General features: G+C 42.8%; 1 protein-coding gene across 2 annotated transcripts in view; it reads right to left on the reverse strand.

The window, feature by feature from the left end:
- The window catches only part of LOC139762188 (cell adhesion molecule 1-like), a 440,794-nt gene that overhangs the window by 46,055 nt on the left and 371,669 nt on the right, over positions 1 to 23,070 (reverse strand). For both annotated transcript variants that reach the window (XM_071686834.1, XM_071686835.1), the window contains exon 7: positions 22,566 to 22,691. In XM_071686834.1, coding sequence (XP_071542935.1) covers positions 22,566 to 22,691 — 126 coding nt within the window. The remainder of the gene's footprint in view (positions 1 to 22,565; positions 22,692 to 23,070) is intronic.

Here is a 23,070-nt window from a genome sequence, read left to right on the forward strand (position 1 = left end):
GCCTTCCATAGAGCATCTCTATCAACTCTATCATATGCCTTCTCCAGATCCATAAATACTACATACAAATCTAAGCATTTCTCACTTACATTCTTCAAAGCAAACACTTGATCCACACATCCTCTGCCACTTCTGAAACCACACTGATGCTCTGTACATGCCTTCACCCTCTCAATCAATACCCTTCCATATAATTTCCCAGGAATACTCAACAAACTTATACCTCTGTAATTTGAGCACTCACTTTTATTCCCTTTAGCTTTGTAGAATGGCACTATGCAAGCATTCCGCCAATCCTCAGGCACCTCACCATGAGTCATACATACATTACATAAACCTTACCAACCAGTCAACAATACAGTCACCTCCTTGTTTTAATAAATTCCACTTTCTACTTTATACTTTGTCGCTGTCTCCCGCGTTAGCACAAGGAAACAGACGAAAGAATGGCCCAACCCACCCACATTCACATGTACATACATACACGTCCACACACGCACATATACATACTTATACATCTCGATGTATACATAAACACACAGAGACATATACATGTATACACAAGTACATAATTCATACTGTCTGCCCTAATTCATTCTCGTCGCCACCCCGCCACACATGAAATGACAACCCCCTCCCCCTGCATGTGTGCGAGGTAGCGCTAGGAAAAGACAACAAAGGCCACATTCATTCACACTCAGTCTCTAGCTGTCATGTATAATGCACCGAAATTACAGCTCCCTTTCCACATCCAGGCCCCACAAAACTTTCCATGGTTTACCCCAGACACTTCACATGCCCTGGTTTGTTCAATCCACTGACAGCACGTTGACCCCGAAATACCACATTGTTCCAATTCACTCTATTCCTTGCACGCCTTTCACCTTCCTGCCATGTTCAGGCCCCGATCACTCAAAATCATTTTCACTCCATCTTTCCATCTCCAATTTAATCTCCCACTCTCTCCTCGTTCCCTCCACCTCTGACACATATATCCTCTTTGTCAATCTTTCTTCACTCATTCTCTCCATGTGACTAAACCATTTCAAAACACCCTTTTCTGCTCTCTCAACCACACTTTTTATTACCACATATCTCTCTTACCCTTTCATTACTTACTCAATCAAACCACCTCACACCACATATTGTCCTCAAACATCTCATTTCCAGTACATCCACCCTCCTGCGCACAACTCTATCTATAGCCCACGCCTCGCAATCATATAACATTGTTGGAACCACTATTCCTTCAAACATAACCATTTTTGCTTTCCAAGATAACGTTCTCGACTTCCACACATTTTTCAATGCTCCCATAACTTTCACCCCCTCCCCAACCCTATGATTCACTTCCGCTTCCATGGTTCCATCCGCTGCCAAATCCACTACCAGATATCTAAAACACTTCACTTCCTCCAGTTTTTCTTCATTCAAACTTACCTCCCAATTGACTTGTCCCTCAACCCTACAGTGCCCAATAACCTTGCTCTTATTCACATTTACTCTCAGCTTTCTTCTTTCACACACTTTACCAAACTTAGTCACCAGCTTCTGCAGTTTCTCACATGAATCAGCCACCAGCACTGCATCATCAGTGAACAACAACTGACTCACTTCCCAAGCTCTCTCATCCACAAACAGGATGCATACTTGCCCCTCTTTCCAAAACTCTTGCATTCACCTCCCTAACAACCCCATCCATAAACAAATCAAACAACCATGGAGACATCACACATCCCTACCGCAAACCAACATTCACTGAAAACCTACTTGTACAAATGCCATACATCCTTGATAAAAACTTTTCACTACTTATAACAACTTGCCTCCCACACCATATATTCTTAATACCTTCCACAGAGCATCTCTATCAACTCTATCATATACCTTCTCCAGATCCATAAATGCTACATACAAATCCATTTGCTTTTCCAAGTATTTCTCACATACATTCTTCAAAGCAAACACCTGATCCACACATCCTCTACCACTTCTGAAACCACACTGCTCTTCCCTAAACTGATGCTCTGTACATGCCTTCACCCTCTCAATCAATACCATCCCATATAATTTACCAGGAATACTCAACAAACTTATACCTCTGTAATTTGAACACTCACTATTATACCCTTTCCCTTTCTACAATGGCACTATGCATGCATTCCGCCAATCCTCAGGCACCTCACCATGAGTCATACATACATTAACTTAATAACCTTACCAACCAGTCAACAATACAGTCACCCCCTTTTTTAATAACTTCCACTGCAATACCATCCAAACCCGCTGCCTTGCCGGCTTTCATCTTTTGCAAAGCCTTTACTACCTCTTCTCTGTTTACCAAATCATTCTCCCTAACCCTCTCACTTTGCACACCACCTTGACCAAAACACCCTATATCTGCAACTCTATCATCAAACACATTCAACAAACATTCAAAATACTCACTCTATCTCCTTCTCATATCACCACTACTTGTCATCACATACCCATTTGCCCCCTTCACAGATGTTACCATTTGTTCCCTTGTCGTACGCACTTTATTTACCTCCTTCCAAAACATCTTTTTATTCTCCCTAAAAATTAATGATACTCTCTCACCCCAACTCTCATTTGCCCCCTTTTTCACCTCTTGCACTTTTCTCTTGACCTCCTGCCTCTTTCTTTTATACATCTCCCACTCATTTGCATTATTTCCCAGCAAAAATCATCTAAATGCCTCTTCCTTCTCTTTCACTAACAATCTTACTTCTTCATCCCACCACTCACTACCCTTTCTAATCTGCCCACCTCCCACGCTTCTCATGCCACAAGCATCTTTTGTGCAAGCCATCAATACTTCCCTAAATACATTCCATTCCTCCCCAACTCCCCTTACATCCTTTGTTCTCACCTTTTTCCAATCTGTATTCAATCTCTCTTGGTACTTCCCAGACTCACTTACTCTCATCACTCTCTTCACCCCAACATTCTCTCTTATTTTCTGAAAACCTCTACATATCTTCACCTTCGCCTCCACAAGATAATGATCAGGCATCCCTCCAGTTGCACCTCTCAGCACATTAACATCCAAAAGCCTCTCTTTCCCATGCCTATCAGTTAACACATAATCCAATAATGCTCTCTGGCCATCTCTCCTACTTACATATGTATACTTATGTATATCTCTCTTTTTAAACCAGGTATTCCCAATCACCAGTACTTTTTCAGGACACACATCTACAAGCTCTTCAATATTTCCATTTACAACACTGAACACCCCATGTACACCAATTATTCCCTCAACTGCCACATTACTCACCTTTGCATTCAAATCACCCATCCCTATAACCCAGTCTTGTGCATCAAAACTACTAACACACTCACTCAGCTGCTCCCAAAACACTTGCCTCTCATGATCTTTCTTCTCATGCCCAGGTGCATATGCAACAATAATCACCTATCTCTCTCCATCCACTTTCAGTTTTACCCATATCAATCTACAGCTTACTTTTGTACACTCTATCACATACTCCCACCACTCCTGTTTAAGGAGTAGTGCTAAACCTTTCCTTGCCCTTGTCCTCTCACTAACCCCTGCCTTTACTCCCAAGACATTCCCAGACCACTCTTACACTTTACCCTTGAGCTTCGTTTCACTCAGAGCCGAAACATTCAGGTTCCTTTCCTCAAACAAACTACCTATCTCTCCTTTTTTCTCATCTTGGTTACATCCACACACATTTAGACACCCCAATCTGAGCCTTCGAGGAGGATGAGCACTCCACATGTGACTCCTTCTTCTCTTTCCCTTTTAGATAGTTAAAATATATGTTAGAAGCAGTGAAAAGTTTTTATCAAGAATGTAAGGCATGTGTGCGAGTAGGAAGAGAGGAAAGTGATTGGTTCTCAGTGAATGTCGGTTAGTGGCAGGGGTCCGTGATGCCTCCACGGTTGTTTAATTTGTTTATGGATGGGGTTGTTAGGGAGGTGAATGTAAGGTTTTGGAGAAAGGGGCAAGTATGCAGTCTGTTGTGGATGAGAGAGCTTGGGAAGTGAGTCAGTTGTTGTTCACTGATGATGCAGTGCTGGTGGCTGATTCAGGTGACAAACTGCAGAAGCTGGTGACTGAGTTTGGCAAAGTGTGGGAAAGAAGAAAGCTGAGAGTAATGTGAAAAAGAGCAAGGTTATTTGGTACAGTAAGGTTGAGGGACAAGTCAACTGGGAGGTAAGTTAGAATGGAGAAAAACTGAAGGAATTGAAATGTTTTAGATATCTGGGAGTTGATTTGGCGGCGGATAGAAACATGGAAGCGGAAGTGAATCATAGGAAGAGGGAGGGGGCGAAAGTTTTGGGAGCGATGAAAAATGTGTGGAAGGAGAGAACGTTATATTGGAAAGCAAAAATGGGTATGTTTGAAAGAATAGTGGTTCCAAGAATGTTATATGGTTGCAAGGCATGGGCTACAGATGGAGTTGTGTGGAGGAGGGTGGATGTGCTGGAAATGAGATGTTTGAGGACAATATGTGGTGTGAGGTGGTTTGATCGAGTAAGTAATGTAAGGGTAAGAGAGATGTGTGGTAATAAAAAGTATGGTTGAGAGAGCAGAAGATGGTGTTTTGAAATGGTTTGATCATATGGAGAGAATGAGCAAGGAAAGATTGACAAAGAGGATATATGCATCAGAGGTGGAGGGAACAAGAAGTGGGAGACCAAATTGGAGGTGGAAAGATGGAGTGAAAAAGATTTTGAGTGATCGGGGCCTGAACTTGCAGGAGGGTGAAAGGCGTGCAAAGAATAGAATGAATTGGAACGATGTGGTATACCGGGGTTGACGTGCTGTCAATGGATTGAACCAGTGCATGTGAAGCGTCTGGGGTAAACCATGGAAAGATCTGTGGGGCCTGGATGTGGAAAGGGAGCAGTGGTTTCGGTGCATTATCCATGACAGCTAGAGACTGAGTGTGAACGAATGTGGCCTTTGTTGTCGTTTCCTAGCGCTATTTCGCACACATGCAGGGGGAGGGGGCTGTCATTTCATGTGTGGTAGGGTGGTGACGGGAATGAATGAGGGCAGACAGTATGAATTATGTACATGTGTAAATATGTATATGTCTGAGTGTGTATATATATGTATACGTTGAAATGTATTGGTATGTATATGTGAGTGTGTGGACGTGTATGTATATACATGTGTATGTGGGTTGGTTGGGCCATTCTTTCGTCTGTTTCCTTGCGCTACCTGGCTAATGCAGGAGACAGCAATAAAGTATAATAAAAATAATATATATTTTACAGAATGGAAAAAGGTGAGAACAAAGGAGGTAAGGGGAGTGGGGGAGGAATGGCATGTATTTAGGGAAGCAGTGATGGCTTGTGCAAAAGATGCTTGTGGCATGAAAAGTGTGGGAGGTGGGTTGATTAGAAAGGGTAGTGAGTGGTGGGATGAAGTAAGATTATTAGTGAAAGAGAAGAGAGAGAGGCATTTGGACGATTTTTGCTGGGAAAAAATGCAAATGAGTGGGAGATGTATAAAAGAAAGAGGCAGGAGATCAAGAGAAAGGTGCAAGAGGTGAAAAAGAGGGCAAATGAGAGTTGGGGTGAGAGAGTATCATTAAATTTTAGGAAGAATAAAAATATGTTTTGGAAGGAGGTAAATAAAGTGCATAAGACAAGGGAGCAAATGGGAACTTCAGTGAAGGGGGCTAATGGGGAGGTGGTAACAAGTAGTGGTGATGTGAGAAGGAGATGGAGTGAGTATTTTGAAGGTTTGTTGAATGTGTTTGATGATAGAGTGGCAGATATAGGATGTTTTGGTTGAGGTGGTGTACAAAGTGAGAGGGTTAGGGAAAATGATTTGGTAAACAGAGAAGAGGTAGTAAAAGCTTTGCAGAAGATGAAAGCCGGCAAGGCAGCGGGTTTGGATGGTATTGCAGTGGAATTTATTAAAAAAGGGGGTGACTGTATTGTTGACTGGTTGGTGAGGTTATTTAATGTATGTATGAGTCATGGTGAGGTGTTTGAGGATTGGCAGAATACTTGCACAGTGCCATTGTACAAAGGCAAAGGGGATAAGAGTGAGTGCTCAAATTACTGAGGTATAAATTTGTTGAGTATTCCTGGGAAATTATATGGGAGGGTATTGATTGAAAGGGTGAAGGCATGTACTGAGCATCAGATTGGGGAAGAGCAGTGTGGTTTCAGAAGTGGTAGAGGATGTGTGGATCAGGTGTTTGCATTGAAGAATGTATGTGAGAAATACTTAGAAAAGCTAATAGATTTCTATATAGCATTTATGGATCTGGAGAAAGCGTATGATAAGAGTTGATAGGGATGCTCTGTGGAAGGTATTAAGAATATATGGTGAGGGAGGCAAGTTGTTAGAGGCAGTGAAAAGTTATTATCAAGGATGTAAGGCATGTGTACGTGTAGGAAGAGAGGAAAGTGATTGGTTCTCAGTGAATGTAGGTTTGCGGCAGGGGTGTGTGATGTCTCCATGGTTGTTTAATTTGTTTATGGATGGAGCTGTTAGGGATGTGAATGCAAGAGTTTTAGATAGAGGGGCAAGTATGCAGTCTGCTGTGGATGGATGAGAGAGCTTGGGAAGTGAGTCAATTGTTGTTCGCTGATGATACAGCGCTGGTGGCTGATTCATGTGAGAAACTGCAGAAGCTGGTGACTGAGTTTGGTAAAGTGTGTGAAAGAAGAAAGTTAAGGGTAAATGTGAATAAGAGCAAGGTTATTAGGTACAATAGGGTTGAGAGTCAAGTCAATTGGGAGGTGAGTTTGAATGGAGAAAAACTGGAGAAAGTAAAGTGTTTTAGATATGTGGGAGTGGATTTGGCAGCGGATGGAACCATAGAAGCAGAAGTGAATCATAGGGTGGGGGAGGGGCGAAAATTCTGGGAGCCTTGAAGAATGTGTGGAAGGAGAGAACATTATTTCGGAAAGCAAAAATGGGTATGTTTGAAGGAATAGTGGTTCCAACAATGTTGTATGGCTGCGAGGCATGGGCTATGAATAGAGTTGTGCGCAGGAGGGTGGATGTGCTGGAAATGAGATGTTTGAGGACAATACGTGGTGCGAGGTGGTTTGATCGAGTAAGTAATGTAAGGGTAAGAGAGATGTGTGGAAATAAAAAGAGTGTGGTTGAGAGAGCAGAAGAGAGTGTTTTGAAATGGTTTGGTCACATGGAAAGAATGAGTGAGAAAAGATTGACCAAGAGGATATATGTGTCAGAGGTGGAGGGAACGAGGAGAAGTGGGAGACCAAATTGGAAGTGGAAAGATGGAGTGAAAAAGATTTTGAGTGATCGGGGCCTGAACATGCAGGAGGGTGAAATGCGTGCAAGGAATAGAGTGAACTGGAACGATGTGGTATACCAGGGGTCGATGTGCTGTCAATGGATTGAACCAGGGGATGTGAAGCGTCCGGGGTAAACCATGGAAAGTTCTGTGGGGCCTGGATGTGGAAAGGGAGCTGTGGTTTTGGTGCATTATTACATGACAACTAGAGACTGAGTGTAAACGAATGAGGCCTTTGTTGTCTTTTCCTAGCGCTACCTAGCACACATGAGAGGGGAGGGGGTTGTTATTCCATGTGTGGTGGGGTGGCGATGGGAATAAATAAAGGCAGACTATGAATTATGTACATGTGTATATATGTATATGTCTGTGTGTGTATATATATGTGTACACTGAGATGTATAGGTATGTATATTTGCATGTGGACGTGTATGTATATACATGTGTATGTGGGTGGGTTGGGCCATTTTTTCGCCTGTTTCCTTGCGCTACCTCGCTAACGCAGGAGACATCGACAAAGCAAAATAAATAAATAAATACAAATTTAAATTATTGGGTGTCTAAATAAATAAATATTTATATATATATTTATTTATTATCTATTTATTTGTTTATTTATTTATTTTATGTAAGTAGGAGAGATTGCCAGAGAGCGTTATTGGATTACGTGTTAACTGATAGGCACGCGAATGAGAGACTTTTGGATGTTAATGTGCTGAGAGGTGCAACTGGAGGGATGTCTGATCATTGTCTTGTGGAGGCGAAGGTGAAGATTTGTAGGGGTTTTCAGAAAAGAAGAGAGAATGTTGGGGTTAAGAGAGTAGGGAGAGTAAGTGAGCTTGGGAAGGAGATTTGTGTGAGGAAGTACCAGGAGAGACTGAGTACAGAATGGAAAAAGGTGAGAACAAAGGAGGTAAGGGGAGTGGGGAGGAATGGGATGTATTTAGGGAAGCAGTGACGGCTGGTGCAAAAGATGCTTGTGGCATGAGAAGAGTGGGAGGTGGGTTAATTAGAAAGGGTAGTGAGTGGTGGGATGAAGTAAGATTATTAGAGAAAGAGAAGGGAGAGGCATCTGGACGATTTTTGCTGGGAAAAAATGCAAATGAACGGGAGATGTATAAAAGAAAGAGGTAGGAGGTCAAGAGAAAGGTGCAAGAGGTGAAAAAGATGGCAAATGAGAGTTGGTGTGAGAGAGTATCATTAAATTTTAGGGAGAATAAAAAGATGTTTTGGAAGGAGGTAAATAAGGTGCATAAGACAAGGGAGCAAATGGGAATTTCAGTGAAGGGGGCTAATGTGGAGGTGATAAGTAGTGGTGATGTGAGGAGATGGAGTGAGTAATTTGAACGTTTGTTGAATGTGTTCGATGATAGAGTGGCAGATATAGGGTGTTTTGGTCTAGGTGGTGTGCAAAGTGAGAGGGTTAGGGAAAATTATTTGGTAAATAGAGAAGAGGTAGTAAAAGCTTTGCGGAAGATGAAAGCCGGCAAGGCAGCAGGTTTGGATGGTATTGCAGTGGAATTTATTAAAAAAGGGGGTGACTGTATTATTGACTGGTTGGTAAGGTTATTTAATGTATGTATGATTCATGGTGAGGTGCCTGAGGATTGGCGGAATGCTTCCATAGTGCCATTGTACAAAGGCAAAGGGGATAAGAGTGAGTGCTCAAATTACAGAGGTATAAGTTTGTTGAGTATTCCTGGGAAATCATATGGGAGGGTATTGACTGAGAGGGTGAAGGCATGTACAGAGCATCAGATTGGGGAAGAGCAGTGTGGTTTCAGAAGTGGTAGAGGATGTGTGGATCAGGTGTTTGCTTTGAAGAATGTATGTGAGAAATACTTAGAAAAGCAAATGGATTTGTATGTGACATTTATGGATCTGGAGAAGGCATATGATAGAGTTGATAGAGATGCTCTGTGGAAGGTATTAAGAATATATGGTGTGGGAGGCAAGTTGTTAGAAGCAGTGAAAAGTTTTTATCGAGGATGTAAGGCATGTGTAGAGTAGGAAGAGAGGAAAGTGATTGGTTCTCAGTGAATGTAGGTTTGCAGCAGGGGTGTGTGGTGTCTCCATGGTTGTTTACTTTGTTTATGGACGGGGTTGTTAGGGAGGTGAATGCAAGAGTTTTGGAAAGAGGGGCAAGTATGCAGGCGTGTGTTGTGGATGAGAGAGCTTGGGAAGTGAGTCAGTTGTTGTTCGCTGATGATACAGCGGTGGTCGCTGATTCATGTGAGAAACTGCAGAAGCTGGTGACTGAGTTTGGTAAAGTGTGTGAAAGAAGAAAGTTAAGAGTAAATGTGAATAAGAGCAAGGTTATTAGGTACAATAGGGTTGAGGGCCAAGTCAATTGGGAGGTAAGTTTGAATGGAGAAAAACTGGAGAAAGTGCTGGAGGAAGTGAAGTGTTTTAGATATGTGGGAGTGGATTTGGCAGCAGATGGAACTATGGAAGTGGAAGTGAATCATAGGGTGGGGGAGGGGCGGAAGTTCTTGCAGCGTTGAAGAATGTGTGGAAGTCGAGAACGTTATCTTGGAAAGCATAAGTGGGTATGTTTGAAGGAATAGTGGTTCCAACAATGATATATGGTTGCAAGTCGTGGGCTATAGATAGAGTTGTGCGGAGGAGGGTGGATGTGCTGGCAATGAGATGTTTTCGAACAATGTGTGGTGTGAGGTAAGTAATGAAAGGGTAAGAGAGATGTGTGGTAATAAAAAGAGTGTTGTTGAGAGAGGAAAATAGGGTGTTTTGAAATGGTTTGGTCACATGGAGAGAATGAGTGAGGAAAGATTCACAAAGAGTATATATGTGTCAGAGGTGGAGGGAACGAGGAGAAGTGGGAGACCAAATTGAAGGTGGAAAGACTGAATGAAAATGATTTTGAGTGATTGGGGCCTGAACATGCAGGAGGGTGAAAGGCCAGCAAAGAATAGAGTAAATTGGAACACTGTGGTATACCGGGGTTGACGTGCTGTCAATGGATTGAACCAGGGCATGTGAAGCATCTGGGGTAAACCATGGAAAGTTCTGTGGGGCCTGGATGTGGAAAGGGAGCTGTGGTTTCGGTGCACTATTACATGACAACTAGAGACTGTGTGTAAACGAATGAGGCCTTTGTTGTCTTTTCCTAGTGCTACCTTGCACACATGAGAGGGGAGGGGGTTGTTATTCCATGTGTGGTGGGGTGGCGATAGGAATAAATAAAGGCAGACAGTATGAATTATGTACATGTGTATATATGTATATGTCTGTGTGTGTATATATATGTGTACATTGAGATGTATAGGTATGTATTTTTGCATGTGGACGTGTATATATATACATGTGTATGTGGGTGGGTTGGGCCATTCTTTCGCCTGTTTCCTTGCGCTACCTCGCTAACGCGGGAGACATCGACAAAGCAAAATAAATAAATAAATCTAAATTTAAATTATGGGGTGTCTATATAAATGTAAGGCATGTGTACGTGTAGGAAGAGAGGAAAGTGATTGGTTCTCAGTGAATGTAGGTTTGCGGCAGGGGTGTGTGATGTCTCCATGGTTGTTTAATTTGTTTATGGATGGGGTTGTTAGGGAGGTAAATGCAAGAGTTTTGGAAAGAGGGGCAAGTATGAAGTCTGTTGGGGATGAGAGAGCTTGGGAAGTGAGTCAGTTGTTGTTCGCTGATGATACAGCGCTGGTGGCGGATTCATGTGAGAAACTGCAGAAGCTGGTGACGGAGTTTGGTAAAGTGTGTGGAAGAAGAAAGTTAAGAGTAAATGTCAATAAGAGCAAGGTTATTAGGTACAGTAGGGTTGAGGGTCAAGTCAATTGGGAGGTGAGTTTGAATGGTGAGAGGCTGGAGGAAGTGAAGTGTTTTAGATATCTGGGAGTGGATCTGTCAGCGGATGGAACCATGGAAGCGGAAGTGGATCATAGGGTGGGGGAGGGGGCGAAAATTTTGGGAGCCTTGAAAAATGTGTGGAAGTCGAGAACATTATCCCGGAAAGCAAAAATGGGTATGTTTGAAGGAATAGTGGTTCCAACAATGTTGTATGGTTGCGAGGCGTGGGCTGTGGATAGAGTTGTGCGCAGGAGGATGGATGTGCTGGAAATGAGATGTTTGAGGACAATGTGTGGTGTGAGGTGGTTTGATCGAGTAAGTAACGTAAGGGTAAGAGGGATGTGTGGAAATAAAAAGAGCGTGGTTGAGAGAGCAGAAGAGGGTGTTTTGAAGTGGTTTGGGCACATGGAGAGAATGAGTGAGGAAAGATTGACCAAGAGGATATATGTGTCGGAGGTGGAGGGAACGAGGAGAAGAGGGAGACCAAATTGGAGGTGGAAAGATGGAGTGAAAAGGATTTTGTGTGATCGGGGCCTGAACATGCAGGAGGGTGAAAGGAGGGCAAGGAATAGAGTGAATTGGAGCGATGTGGTATACAGGGGTTGACGTGCTGTCAGTGGATTGAATCAAGGCATGTGAAGCGTCTGGGGTAAACCATGGAAAGCTGTGTAGGTATGTATATTGCGTGTGTGGACGTGTGTATGTACATGTGTATGGGGGGGGTTGGGCCATTTCTTTCGTCTGTTTCCTTGCGCTACCTCGCAAACGCGGGAGACAGCGACAAAGTATAAAAAAAAAAAAAATTTATTTATTATCCATTTATTTGTTTATTTATTTATTTTATTTTATGTAAGTAGGAGAGATTGCCAGAGAGCGTTATTGGATTATGTGTTAACTGATAGGCACGCGAATGAAAGACATTTGGATGTTAATGTGCTGAGAGATGCAACTGGAGTGATGTCTGATCATTATCTTGTGGAGGTGAAGGTGAAGATTTGTAGTGGTTTTCAGAAAAGAAGAGAGAATGTTGGGGTTAAGAGAGTGGTGAGAGTAAGTGAGCTTGGGAAGGAGACTTGCGTGAGGAAGTACCAGGAGAGACTGAGTAGAGAATGGAAAAAGGTGAGAACAAAGGAGGTAAGGGGAGTGGGGGAGGAATGGGATGTATTTAGGGAAGCAGTGATGGCTTGTGCAAAAGATGCTTGTGGCATGAGAAGAGTGGGAGGTGGGTTGATTAGAGAGGGTAGTGAGTGGTGGGATGAAGTAAGATTATTAGAGAAAGAGAAGGGAGAGGCATCTGGACGATTTTTGCTGGGAAAAAATGCAAATGAGTGGAAGATGTATAAAAGAAAGGCAGGAGGTCAAGAGAAAGGTGCAAGAGGTGAAAAAGATGGCAAATGAGAGTTGGTGTGAGAGAGTATCATTAAATTTTAGGGAGAATAAAAAGATGTTTTGGAAGGAGGTAAATAAGGGGCATAAGACAAGGGAGCAAATGGGAATTTCAGTGAAGGGGGCTAATGGGGAGGTGATAAGTAGTGGTGATGTGAGGAGATTTTTTTATTATTTTTTTTTATTATACTTTGTCGCTGTCTCCCGCGTTTGCGAGGTAGCGCAAGGAAACAGACGAAAGAAATGGCCCAACCTCCCCCCCATACACATGTATATACACACGTCCACGCACGCAAATATACATACCTACACAGCTTTCCATGGTTTACCCCAGACGCTACACATGCCTTGATTCAATCCACTGACAGCACGTCAACCCCAGGTATACCACATCGCTCCAATTCACTCTATTCCTTGCCCTCCTTTCACCCTCTTGCATGTTCAGGCCCCGATCACACAAAATCTTTTTCACTCCATCTTTCCACCTCCAATTTGGTCTTCCTCTTCTCCTCGTTCCCTCCACCTCAGACACATATATCCTCTTGGTCAATCTTTCCTCACTCATTCTCTCCATGTGCCCAAACCACTTCAAAACACCCTCTTCTGCTCTCTCAACCACGCTCTTTTTATCTCCACACATCTCTCTTACCCTTACGTTACTCACTCGATCAAACCACCTCACACCACACATTGTCCTCAAACATCTCATTTCCAGCACATCCATCCTCCTGCACACAACTCTATCCATAGCCCACGCCTCGCAACCATACAACATTGTTGGAACCACTATTCCTTCAAACATACCCATTTTTGCTTTCCGAGATAATGTTCTCGACTTCCACACATTCTTCAAGGCCCCCAGAATTTTCGCCCCCTCCCCGACCCTATGATCCACTTCCGCTTCCATGGTTCCATCCGCTGCCAGATCCACTCCCAGATATCTAAAACACTTCACTTCCTCCAGTTTTTCTCCATTCAAACTCACCTCCCAATTGACTTGACCCTCAACCCTACTGTACCTAATAACCTTGCTCTTATTCACATTTACTCTTAACTTTCTTCTTCCACACACTTTACCAAACTCAGTCACCAGCTTCTGCAGTTTCTCACATGAATCAGTCACCAGCGCTGTATCATCAGCGAACAACAACTGACTCACTTCCCAAGCTCTCTCATCCCCAACAGACTTCATACTTGCCCCTCTTTCCAAAACTCTTGCATTTACCTCCCTAACAACCCCATCCATAAACAAATTAAACAACCATGGAGACATCACACACCCCTGCCGCAAACCTACATTCACTGAGAACCAATCACTTTCCTCTCTTCCTACACGTACACATGCCTTACATCCTCGATAAAAACTTTTCACTGCTTCTAACAACTTTCCTCCCACACCATATATTCTTAATACCTTCCACAGAGCATCTCTATCAACTCTATCATATGCCTTCTCCAGATCCATAAATGCTACATACAAATCCATTTGCTTTTCTAAGTATTTCTCACATACATTCTTCAAAGCAAACACCTGATCCACACATCCTCTACCACTTCTGAAACCACACTGCTCTTCCCCAATCTGATGCTCTGTACATGCCTTCACCCTCTCAATCAATACCCTCCCATATAATTTACCAGGAATACTCAACAAACTTATACCTCTGTAATTTGAGCACTCACTCTTATCCCCTTTGCCTTTGTACAATGGCACTATGCACGCATTCCGCCAATCCTCAGGCACCTCACCATGAGTCATACATACATACCCCCTTTTTTAATAAATTCCACTGCAATACCATCCAAACCTGCTGCCTTGCCGGCTTTCATCTTCCGCAAAGCTTTCACTACCTCTTCTCTGTTTACCAAATCATTTTCCCTAACCCTCTCACTTTGCACACCACCTCGACCAAAACACCCTATATCTGCCACTCTATCATCAAACACATTCAACAAACCTTCAAAATACTCACTCCATTTCCTTCTCACATCACCACTACTTGTTATCACCTCCCCATTTGTGCCCTTCACTGAAGTTCCCATTTGCTCCCTTGTCTTACGCACTTTATTTACCTCATTCCAGAACATCTTTTTATTCTCCCTAAAATTTAATGATACTCTCTCACCCCAACTCTCATTTGCCCTTTTTTTCACCTCTTGCACCTTTCTCTTGACCTCCTGTCTCTTTCTTTTATACATCTCCCACTGAATTGCATTTTTTCCCTGCAAAATCGTCCAAATGCCTCTCTCTTCTCTTTCACTAATACTCTTACTTCTTCATCCCACCACTCACTACCCTTTCTAATCAACCCACCTCCCACTCTTCTCATGCCACAAGCATCTTTTGCGCAATCCATCACTGATTCCCTAAATACATCCCATTCCTCCCCCACTCCCCTTACTTCCATTGTTCTCACCTTTTTCCATTCTGTACTCAGTCTCTCCTGGTACTTCCTCACACAGGTCTCCTTCCCAAGCTCACTTACTCTCACCACCCTCTTCACCCCAACATTCACTCTTCTTTTCTGAAAACCCATACAAATCTTCACCTTAGCCTCCACAAGATAATGATCAGACATCCCTCCAGTTGCACCTCTCAGCACATTAACATCCAAAAGTCTCTCTTTCGCACGCCTGTCAATTAACACGTAATCCAATAACGCTCTCTGGCCATCTCTCCTACTTACATAAGTATACTTATGTATATCTCGCTTTTTAAACCAGGTATTCCCAATCATCAGTCCTTTTTCAGCACATACATCTGCAAGCTCTTCACCATTTCCATTTACAACACTGAACACCCCATGTATACCAATTATTCCCTCAACTGCCACATTACTCACCTTTGCATTCAAATCACCCATCACTATAACCTGGTCTTGTGCATCAAAACCACTAACACACTCATTCAGCTGCTCCCAAAACACTTGCCTCTCATGATCTTTCTTCTCATGCCCGGGTGCATATGCACCAATAATTACCCACCTCTCTCCATCAACTTTCAGTTTTACCCATATTAATCGAGAATTTACTTTCTTACATTCTATCACATACTCCCACAACTCCTGTTTCAGGAGTATCGCTACTCCTTCCCTTGCTCTTGTCCTCTCACTAACCCCTGACTTTACTCCCCAGACATTCCCAAACCACTCTTCCCCTTTACCCTTGAGCTTCATTTCACTCAGAGCCAAAACGTTTTATCCAGGTTCCTTTCCTCAAACATACTACCTATCTCTCCTTTTTTCACATCTTGGTTACATCCACACACATTTAGGCACCCCACTCTGAGCCTTCGAGGAGGATGAGCACTCCCCGCGTGACTCCTTCTTCTGTTTCCCATTTTAGAAAGTTAATACAAGGAGGGGAGGATTTCTGGCCCCCCGCTCCTGATGTGAGGAGATGGAGTAAGTAATTTGAAGGTTTGTTGAATGTGTTTGATGATAGAGTGGCAGATATAGGGTGTTTTGGTCGAGGTGGTGTGCAAAGTGAGAGGGTTAGGGAAAATTATTTGGTAAATAGAGAAGAGGTAGTAAAAGCTTTGTGGAAGATGATAGCCGGCAAGGCAGCAAGTTTGGATGGTATTGCAGTGGAATTTATTAAAAAAAAGGGGGTGACTGTATTGTTGATTGGTTGGTAAGGTTATTTAATGTATGTATGATTCATGGTGAGGTGCCTGAGGATTGGCGGAATGCTTCCATAGTGCCATTGTACAAAGGAAAAGGGGATGAGAGTGAGTGCTCAAATTACAGAGGTATAAGTTTGTTGAGTATTCCTGGGAAATTATATGGGAGGGTATTGATTGAGAGGGTGAAGGCATGTACAGAGCATCAGATTGGGGAAGAGCAGTGTGGTTTCAGAAGTGGTAGCGGATGTGTGGATCAGGTGTTTGCTTTGAAGAATGTATGTGAGAAATCCTTAGAAAAGCAAATGGATTTGTATGTGGCATTTATGGATCTGGAGAAGGCATATGATAGAGTTGATAGAGATGCTCTGTGGAAGGTATTGAGAATATATGGTGTGGGAGGCAAGTTGTTAGAAGCAGTGAAAAGTTTTTATTGAGGATGTAAGCCATGTGTACGTGTAGGAAGAGAGGAAAGTGATTGGGTCTCAGTGAATGTAGGTTTGCGGCAGGGGTGTGTGGTGTCTCCATGGTTGTTTAATTTGTTTATGGACGGGGTATTTAGGGAGGTTAATGCAAGAGTTTTGTAAAGAGGGGCAAGTATGCAGTCTGTTGTGGAAATTATATGGGAGGGTATTGATTGAGAGGGTGAAGGCATGTACAGAGCATCAGATTGGGGAAGAGCAGTGTGGTTTCAGAAGTGGTAGCGGATGTGTGGATCAGGTGTTTGCTTTGAAGAATGTATGTGAGAAATCCTTAGAAAAGCAAATGGATTTGTATGTGGCATTTATGGATCTGGAGAAGGCATATGATAGAGTTGATAGAGATGCTCTGTGGAAGGTATTAAGAATATATGGTGTGGGAGGCAAGTTGTTAGAAGCAGTGAAAAGTTTTTATCGAGGATGTAAGGCATGTGTACGTGTAGGAAGAGAGGAAAGTGATTGGTTCTCAGTGAATGTAGGTTTGCGGCAGGGGTGTGTGATGTCTCCATGGTTGTTTAATTTGTTTATGGATGGGGTTGTTAGGGAGGTAAATGCAAGAGTCTTGGAAAGAGGGGCAAGTATGAAGTCTGTTGGGGATGAGAGAGCTTGGGAAGTGAGTCAGTTGTTGTTCGCTGATGATACAGCGCTGGTGGCGGATTCATGTGAGAAACTGCAGAAGCTGGTGACGGAGTTTGGTAAAGTGTGTGGAAGAAGAAAGTTAAGAGTAAATGTGAATAAGAGCAAGGTTATTAGGTACAGTAGGGTTGAGGGTCAAGTCAATTGGGAGGTGAGTTTGAATGGTGAAAAACTGGAGGAAGTGAAGTGTTTTAGATATCTGGGAGTGGATCTGTCAGCGGATGGAACCATGGAAGCGGAAGTGGATCATAGGGTGGGGGAGGGGGCGAAAATTTTGGGAGCCTTGAAAAATGTGTGGAAGTCGAGAACATTATCCCGGAAAGCAAAAATGGGTATGTTTGAAGGAATAGTAGTTCCAACAATGTTGTATGGTTGCGAGGCGTGGGCTATGGATAGAGTTGTGCGCAGGAGGATGGATGTGCTGGAAATGAGATGTTTGAGGACAATGTGTGGTGTGAGGTGGTTTGATCGAGTAAGTAACGTAAGGGTAAGAGAGATGTGTGGAAATAAAAAGAGCGTGGTTGAGATAGCAGAAGAGGGTGTTTTGAAATGGTTTGGGCACATGGAGAGAATGAGTGAGGAAAGATTGACCAAGAGGATATATGTGTCGGAGGTGGAGGGAACGAGGAGAAGAGGGAGACCAAATTGGAGGTGGAAAGATGGAGTGAAAAGGATTTTGTGTGATCGGGGCCTGAACATGCAGGAGGGTGAAAGGAGGGCAAGGAATAGAGTGAATTGGAGCGATGTGGTATACAGGGGTTGACGTGCTGTCAGTGGATTGAATCAAGGTATGTGAAGCGTCCGGGGTAAACCATGGAAAGCTGTGTAGGTATGTATATTTGCGTGTGTGGACGTGTGTATGTACATGTGTATGGGGGGGGTTGGGCCATTTCTTTCGTCTGTTTCCTTGCGCTACCTCGCAAACGCGGGAGACAGCGACAAAGTATAAAAAAAAAAAAAAAAAAAAAATATATATATATATATATATATATATATATATATATATATATATATATATATATATATATGCCAAGTGAGCTTGGGAAGGAGACTTGTGTGAGGAAGTACCAGGAGAGACTGGGTATAGAATGGAAAAAGGTGAGAACAATGGAAGTAAGGGGAGTGGGGGAGGAATGGGATGTATTTAGGGAATCAGTGATAGATTGCGCAAAAGATGCTTGTGGCATGAGAAGAGTGGGAGGTGGGTTGATTAGAAAGGGTAGTGAGTGGTGGGATGAAGAAGTAATATTATTAATGAAAGTGAAGAGAGAGGCATCTGGACGATTTTTGCAGGGAAAAAATGCAATTCAGTGGGAGATGTATAAAAGAAAGAGACAGGAGGTCAAGAGAAAGGTGCAAGAGGTGAAAAAGAGGGCAAATGAGAGTTGGGGTGAGAGAGTATCATTAAATTTTAAGGAGAATAAAAAGATGTTCTGGAAGGAGGTAAATAAAGTGTGTAAGACAGGGGAGCAAATGGGAACTTCAGTGAAGGGCGCAAATGGGGAGGTGATAACAAGTAGTGGTGATGTGAGAAGGAGATGGAGTGAGTATTCTGAAGGTTTGTTGAATGTGTTTGATGATAGAGTGGCAGATATAGGGTGTTTTGGTCGAGGTGGTGTGCAAAGTGAGAGGGTTAGGGAAAATGATTTGGTAAACAGAGAAGAGGTAGTAAAAGCTTTGCAGAAGATGAAAGCCGGCAAGGCAGCAGGTTTGGATGGTATTGCAGTGGAATTTATTAAAAAAGGGGGTGACTGTATTATTGACTGGTTGGTAAGGTTATTTAATGTATGTATGACTCATGGTGAGGTGCCTGAGGATTGGCGGAATGTGTGCATAGTGCCATTGTACAAAGGCAAAGGGGATAAGAGTGAGTGCTCAAATTACAGAGGTATAAGTTTGTTGAGTACTCCTGGTAAATTATATGGGAGGGTATTGATTGAGAGGGTGAAGGCATGTACAGAGCATCAGATTGGGGAAGAGCAGTGTGGTTTCAGAAGTGGTAGAGGATGTGTGGATCAGGTGTTTGCTTTGAAGAATGTATGTGAGAAATACTTAGAAAAGCAAAAGGATTTGTATGTAGTATTTATGGATCTGGAGAAGGCATATGATGGAGTTGATAGAGATGCTCTGTGGAAGGTATTAAGAATATATGGTGTGGGAGGCAAGTTGTTAGAAGCAGTGAAAAGTTTTTATCGAGGATGTAAGGCATGTGTACGTGTAGGAAGAGAGGAAAGTGACTGGTTCTCAGTGAATGTAGGTTTGCGGCAGGGGTGTGTGATGTCTCCATGGTTGTTTAATTTGTTTATGGATGGGGTTGTTAGGGAGGTGAATGCAAGAGTTTTGGAAAGAGGGGCAAGTATGAAGTCTGTTGGGGATGAGAGAGCTTGGGAAGTGAGTCAGTTGTTGTTCGCTGATGATACAGCGCTGGTGGCTGATTCATGTGAGAAACTGCAGAAGCTGGTGACTGAGTTTGGTAAAGTGTGTGAAAGAGGAAAGTTAAGAGTAAACGTGAATAAGAGCAAGGTTATTAGGTACAGTAGGGTTGAGGGTCAAGTCAATTGGGAGGTGAGTTTGAATGGAGAAAAACTGGAGGAAGTAAAGTGTTTTAGATATCTGGGAGTGGATCTGGCAGTGGATGGAACCATGGAAGTGGAAGTGAATTATAGGGTGGGGGAGGGGGCGAAAATCCTGGGAGTCTTGAAGAATGTGTGGAAGTCGAGAACATTATCTCGGAAAGCAAAAATGGGTATGTTTGAAGGAATAGTGGTTCCAACATTGTTGTATGGTTGCGAAGCGTGGGCTATGGATAGAGTTGTGCGCAGGAGGGTGGATGTGCTGGAAATGAGATGTTTGAGGACAATGTGTGGTGTGAGGTGGTTTGATCGAGTAAGTAATGTAAGGGTAAGAGAGATGTGTGGAGATAAAAAGAGCGTGGTTGAGAGAGCAGAAGAGGGTGTTTTGAAATGGTTTGGGCACATGGAGAGAATGAGTGAGGAAAGATTGACCAAGAGGATATATGTGTCAGAGGTGGAGGGAACGAGAAGTGGGAGACCAAATTGGAGGTGGAAAGATGGAGTGAAAAAGATTTTGAGTGATCGGGGCCTGAACATGCAAGAGGGTGAAAGGCGGGCAAGGAATAGAGTGAATTGGATCGATGTGGTATACCGGGGTTGACGTGCTGTCAGTGGATTGAATCAGGGCATGTGAAGCGTCTGGGGTAAACCATGGAAAGCTGTGTGGGGCCTAGATGTGGAAAGGGAGCTGTGGTTTCGGGCATTATTGCATGACAGCTAGAGACTGGGTGTGAACGAATGAGGCCTTTGTTGTCTTTTCCTAGCGCTACCCCGCACACATGAGGGGGAGGGGGATGGTATTCCATGTGTGGCGAGGTGGCGATGGGAATGAATAAAGGCAGACAGTGTGAATTGTGTGCATGGGTATATATGTATGTGTCTGTGTGTGTATATATATGTGTACATTGAGATGTATAGGTATGTATATTTGCGTGTGTGGATGTGTGTGTATATACATGTGTATGGGGGTGGGTTGGGCCATTTCTTTCGTCTGTTTCCTTGCGCTACCTTGCAAACGCGGGAGACAGCGACAAAGCAAAGTAAAAAATAAAAAAAAAAATATATATTATATATATATTTTTTTTATTCATTTTGCTTTGTCACTGTCTCCCGCTTTAGCAAGGTAGCGCAAGGAAACAGACGAAAGAATGGCCCAACATGCCCACATACATATGTATATACATACACATCCACACACGCAAATATAAATACCTATACATCTCAACGCATACATACATATACACACAGACATATACATATATACACATGTACATAATTCATACTGTCTGCCCTTATTCATTCCCATCGCCACCCCACCACATAATGAAATACCAACCCCCTCCCCCCGCATGTGCACAAGGTAGAAATAGGAAAAGACAAAAAAGGCCACATTCGTTCACACTCAGTCTCTAGCTGTCATGTATAATGACCCGAAACCATAACTCCCTTTCTACATCCATGCCCCACAAAACTTTCCATGGTTTACCCCAGGCGCTTCACATGCCCTAGTTCAATCCATTGACAGCATGTCGACCCCGGTATACCACACTGTTCCAATTCACTCTATTCTTTGCACGCCTTTCACCCTCCTGCATGTTCAGGCCCTGATCACTCAAAATCTTTTTCACTCCATCTTTCCACCTCCAATTTGGCATTCCATTTCTCCTTGTTCCCTCCATCTTTAACACATATATGCTCTTTGTCAATCTTTCCTCACTCATTCTCTCCATGTGAACAAGCCATTTCAAAACATCCTCTTTTGCTCTCTCAACCACACTCTTTTTATTACCACACATCTCTCTTACCCTTTCATTACTTACTCGATCAAACCACCTCACACCACATATTGTCCTCAAACATCTCATTTCCAGTACATCGACCCTCCTCTGCACAACTCTATTTATAGCCCACGCCTCACAACCATATAACATTGTTGGAACCACTATTCCTTCAAACATACCCATTTTTGCTTTCCAAGATAACGTTCTCAACTTCCACACATTCTTCAACGCTCCCAGAACTTTCGCCCCCTTCCCCACCCTATGATTCACTTCCGCTTCCATGGTTCCATCCGCTGCCAAATCCACTCCTAAACATGTAAAACACTTCACTTCCTCCAGTTTTTCTACATTCAAACTCACCTCCCAATTGACCTGACCCTCAACCCTCCTGTACCTAATAACCTTGCTCTTAATCACAATTACTCTCAGCCTTCTTCTTTCACACACTTTACCAAACTCAGTCACCAGCTTCTGCAGTTTCTCACCTGAATCAGCCATCAGTGCTGTATCATCAGAGAACAACAACTGACTCACTTCCCAAGCTCTCTTATCCACAACAGACTGCATGCTTGCCCCTCTTTCCGAAACTCTTGCATTCACCTACCTAACAACCCCATCCATAAACAAATTAAACAACCATGGAGACATCACGCACCCCTGCTGCAAACCAACATTCACTGAAAACCAATATATATGCAAAACATATATCTTGCAAATTTGCCTCCAAAGTGTTAAATTTATGTTAGAGTGATCTAATTTAGTTGTGATGCTTCACCACTTATCAATATGAAACAACATAAATGTTAAATAACTACACATCAAATGGTGGCTGAAAACTGCTTTATCAAACTTTAGACACACAATAAGGGAAGTAGAATAGTTTTTCGTCTACATCACAGGCAGGATAATAACGATGTCCTAAAATAATACATTTTCTAGGTATGAATAACTAGGGTTCAAGTGACAATGTGAGATTTCCCTACCTTTAGTTTAAGCTCATGTTTAATAAAATCAGACCGAGATAACTTGAAGTTTAGGCCAAGACTTGAAACCAAGAGACCATCACTAAGCTGTTGTACTTCATACTCCTGCACATATTCTTCTGGGGCCTGCAAAAATAACAGTAGAGAATCTTAGAATCTAAAAATATTGAATCATAAAAAATTCTGAAGGGAAATTTTTTTTCTGTAAACTGGCACTAATAAGCATTAAAATAACCACCAAATATGATATTCCAACACTTACAATATGAGGCCAGACAAACCCATCTGGCTTTCCCTAAGGTTAAACACTCTTTCTATCCAAGGATAAGCTTTAAAGCTATGAACACCACGTCTCTCCCTGCCAAAGCCCACTGGTTAGACTGAGAAGGTACATTTATGATCTCATTCCACCACTCCTAACATACTACACACAAAACAACCATTTGCTGTGGCTGCATCTTTTCTACTGACAGAGCTCATTAATACTTACCGTTACATTTTACAC

This window comes from Panulirus ornatus, chromosome 3 (genome assembly GCF_036320965.1).
Source record: "Panulirus ornatus isolate Po-2019 chromosome 3, ASM3632096v1, whole genome shotgun sequence".
Classification (NCBI taxonomy): Eukaryota; Metazoa; Arthropoda; class Malacostraca; order Decapoda; family Palinuridae; genus Panulirus; species Panulirus ornatus.